At 35.0% G+C, this 4,315-nt stretch overlaps 1 protein-coding gene across 2 annotated transcripts; it reads right to left on the reverse strand.

Annotated features, from left to right (window-relative positions):
* Positions 1-1,433: 1,433 nt before the first annotated feature.
* On the reverse strand, positions 1,434-3,345 carry LBD17 (LBD domain-containing transcription factor). 2 transcript variants are annotated; one of them, XM_006578275.4, is made up of 3 exons: positions 3,206-3,345; positions 2,491-3,133; positions 1,434-1,751 (listed from the first exon to the last, which is right to left on the reverse strand). In XM_006578275.4, the coding sequence occupies exons 2-3, from the start codon at positions 3,122-3,124 to the stop codon at positions 1,747-1,749; spliced, it is 639 nt and encodes a 212-aa protein (XP_006578338.1). In that variant the 5' UTR covers positions 3,125-3,133; positions 3,206-3,345; the 3' UTR covers positions 1,434-1,746. The 2 variants fall into 2 exon arrangements, with proteins under 2 accessions (XP_006578338.1, XP_006578337.1); XM_006578274.4 differs by having other exon boundaries at positions 2,491-3,344.
* Between the last annotated feature and the right edge of the window lie 970 nt (positions 3,346-4,315).

Below are 4,315 nucleotides of genomic sequence, written 5' to 3' on the forward strand. Positions count from 1 at the left end.
GAAGTTCTGAGTTTATGATTTGATGTTGGGTGATGGGTTGGGTTTTGGTGTTTAAATTAGGGGTGAGCACGGATCAAAACCGACCACTAGGAAATATGACCTGTCATCATCCGTTTGAGTCTTCGGATCGGATTGGGTTCGGGTTAAATCTTCTTTGGGCGAGGTGGGTGGGGTTGTTTCGGATCTAGCATTCAACATCATCTTCATCGTCGACGACCACACGAGTTATTGCAGCCATTGTTGGGTTGAAGGTTTCAGAGGAGAAGAAAGGTTCGTACTGTGTAGGAGGGTGGGTATTGCTTTGTGGGAAGAGTAATATTGTATTGCTAATTTGAAATGGCAGTTTGCATTGTTGGAGCTTTGGCGGGAGGGGGGACATGGCCAAATGAGCCACAAGTAATTACAAGAAAGGGAAGGGGCACATGCATGCATGAAGGCATCAAGTTAAACAATGGAGGGGAAGCAAGAAAAGAAGTTGAAAGATTGAGATCGTGGAAAGAACATTGCCAACTGAACGGTGGAGAAGGAGAAAGAGTAATACTCAACTTGGTAAAATGTGATTACAACTCTGTGGCACATGGCTCAATATGCTCCGAAAATTAAAATAAAATACAAAAACAACAACACATGTTTAATAAATCTTGGAATTTTCAAATTTTTTAGAAAATTAAAAATAGAAAGAAAAATTCCAAGCTGAATGCGTCCTAAGAGATTTAGATAGAAGAAAACAAACAAAGAAGCAAATTTTGCTTTATTTTAAATGAGACTTTTGGTTGGAAAAAATTAAGGAAGTAAAATCACTCATAATTTAAATAAAAAGAGTAAAACTAAACTTTAAAAACATGAACTTTATTTTCTCCGTCGAATTGAATTAGGTGCATGACATAAGATGATCGAATGCTATCCTACCTGAATATTAGCTAGCAACTATACAAGGACGACAAAGACAAATGCTAAGAAGGCTTTAACTTTAAAAATGCTTTGAGTTTTAATTTTACATTTTCTTTTACGATATAAAGATTTGTAAACACCACAAACCTATTTAAAACCTAAAAAAAAAAAAAAGATTAAAATGTGCAATATATATAAGATCAATATTCTTTATAGTTATATATAGAAATTAATAATAATGCACTGATGATTATATAAGAAATTGTCATTCAATTATAATGATATATTACTGTTGTTAAAATTATTAATATAATTTTACAAAATTTAATAAATTTACATTCATAATGATTTATAATTAGGTAACATTCTATTTTTAGTGTATGATCTTTCTTCTGTTTCTCTTGTATTAGTATATAAAGAATCGTGCAATTGTATCCAACCAATGCAGGCAATTTTAAATAGACTTATGTATTGCACCATCATGTAATTTTTTCTTTGGAGGTACTCCTAATCCTAGTAGATGTGAAATAATAGGAAAACTATTAAAAAATATTACTAATAAATTATTTAGAGTGGAAGAATGTTCTTGTATGTTACTCCTCTTTTAAAATTGACGAAAGAAGTCCGGTTGCTCTCTCTACTAGAAAAACCGTTCGATCTCTAACACCAATACAGATCCTACTTTCTAAGATGCATCTACCTAGAAAATCATCAAAAAGTTCAAATCCAAAAAACAATGCAGGATTGGTCATTCCCATGTACCCATTCCCTTGTCTCTCTCCCCCACCTTTCATCCTCTTTCTTCGAGTTGTCTCTCCATCCTTTTACACCCATTTGGCCTCCAATTGAGAAGAACTAAGCTGCAGAAGTTAACAAATAAAGATTTTAGAAAGGGATGATTATTTAAAATAACATTGCTGAACATTTGGATATTTTAACACACAAACCATTTGAACCTAAAAACATACAAAAAATCCACACTCGTTCATGTCCGGTCGTCTAACACAGCAAAAAGAAACTGTTTTTACATGTCTACTTTCTCTTTCTCACTCTCCGTGTAAAAGAGAAGAGATACCAACCAACCCTTCCTTGATTAGGTGCAGCAAAACCATCACATCAAATCCAAAACAAGGAAAATTGAATGAGGAAAAGCAGTATGAGAACACAAACCAAAGATTGTATTTTTTTAATCCCAATGAAACAACTTGGACTAATTCCGATTTGAATTCTAGTCTAATCTTGGTCAAGCCATAATTTTACTTCCCAAATATATTCTCTATTCACACAACCTATTTCCCTCATTACAACATAAACAAGAAGCAGAGGAGGAAAACAATCCGATTTTGTTAAATTACAAAATAATTTGAAGTTCCTAATACTCCAGTTTTGTTACATTTAGTTTTTTTATTCACGGTAAGCAGTGCAACAAAAATTAATGTTAACTAGTCACAACACAATGGACCTTTAAAAAATCCTTAAAGTCACTGTTCCAAAGACTAGTATTAAAAACCAAGAATTGACCAGTAATGCAACAAGGATGAAATGAAATAACTTAAAAAAAAATTGTTAATTGTATTAGGGAGAGAGCGATGTTCTTACCCGGATCAGTTTGGTGCCTGGGTTGCATAGGGGAACGCGTAAGGTGTGAGTGATGCGGAAGTGCAAGAGAGTGCATCGGCGGGTGAGAAAACGCGTGATCAACTGCGGGGGAAGGCGAGAATAAGGCGAGGTGGTGGTTCAATACACCGTGGGAAGCCGAAGCACCGCCATCGTCGTGGAAGCCGAAAAGATCCTGCTGATTGGTGGGTGCGGTTTTGAAAGGGAAAAGCGAGAAAGTGCGGGGTGACTGTGGTGGCAGCAGAGGGGGAGGAGGCGGAGGAGGAAGCATGGCCTGGGGTCCGACGTAGGAAGCGAGTTCCTTTTTGGCGCGGTGGAGTTCGCTCTGCAGCTGTTTGAGTCTGTGCTGGAGGATGGAGATCAGACCCACGCAGCCATACACCGGGTCCCGCAAACGCGCTTCTGCCTCGTATGCTAAGGACTTAATCGCGTCTTCGCGCTGCGCCGCGTTAAGCTCGTTGAGTAGCTTGGCCACGTTGCTCGCCCCGAACACCTTGTGCACGTACGCGAACCGCTGCGGATTGTCCGGCGGAAAATACGGCGCGAAAACACACTCCTGCGTGCACTTCCGACGCTGAATCTTGCACGCCGCACACGGCGAATTCGACGACGACATTATTACTTTCTGTAATTAACAATTTATTACTTTCCACTCTTCACTATTCTTCAGTAAAACGTGGACAAAAACAAAACACACCGCTTTAGAGAGAGAGATTCCGAAAGTTCCGTGGTTAGAGGAGATATGATGAGTTTGTTGTTGTTGTTGATGATGATGATGTTGGCTATGCCATTTTTCAAGGATTTTGTTTTGCTGCTGCTGCACCCACGATCCCGACTTACTCGCTAACAATGCCACGCACTTCACCTTTTATTAAATTAAAATTGATCAATTATTTCCAAATTAATATATTTTTCTCCTTTTCAAATTCTCTGTTTTGATTACTTTGTTCCTATACTTTTTGACTTTTGGTTGCGTCTTTCGTAAACCCAATTTGGAATTTTGATCCTCCTGTATCATTTAACGTCACTGTTTTTAGAAATAAAATGATTAATACCTGAATTTTAAGATATTGGCTGCGTGTCATAGAATTTGAAGTATATCACGACTGATTATAGGAGAATATTTCATTCAAATTATTTTAAAAACAATCATTTATTTCTATTAAATTTTTTGCAAAATAAAATAAAATTAATTCTAATACACATATGCACACACTATATTTAAAATTTTGTTTTATTTTATTTCACATGGAAAATTAGATATATATATATATATATATATATATATATATATATATATATATATATATATATATATACTACGATATTTCATCAAAAAACAAAACACATGCTACGATATATTCACACCTGGATTATATGTTAATCATTTTAAAGAGGAAGTTTATTTTGATAGAAAAATAAAAAGGATCCAATTTGAACAAAGGTTCAAAAAAATGGTTGGAATTAGTAAAACTATTTTGATAAAAAATGTAGCCGCAAGAATTAATCAATTTGTATGATTCTTTCATAGAAAGAAAAAATGGTATGTTGCTGTCATTTTTGAAAAGATTGAAGATTATGCCTAAACCCAATTCAAAGAAAAACTAAAAGATCATGAAACAAGTAAATACCATTTTCAAATTGTGTCATCAATTCTATTATAAAAAATTATAAAAAAATAAATTATAAAGAAAGGAAACACAGGCAAGAAAGAAGAGTAGAGACCACTCAATAAATGAAACAGTTACTGAAAGGCTTTGTTCTCTTTTTAGTTGTTTGATAATTATTCAATTTGAGTTATGGAGTT

This window comes from Glycine max, chromosome 4 (genome assembly GCF_000004515.6).
Source record: "Glycine max cultivar Williams 82 chromosome 4, Glycine_max_v4.0, whole genome shotgun sequence".
NCBI classification, from domain to species: Eukaryota; Viridiplantae; Streptophyta; class Magnoliopsida; order Fabales; family Fabaceae; genus Glycine; species Glycine max.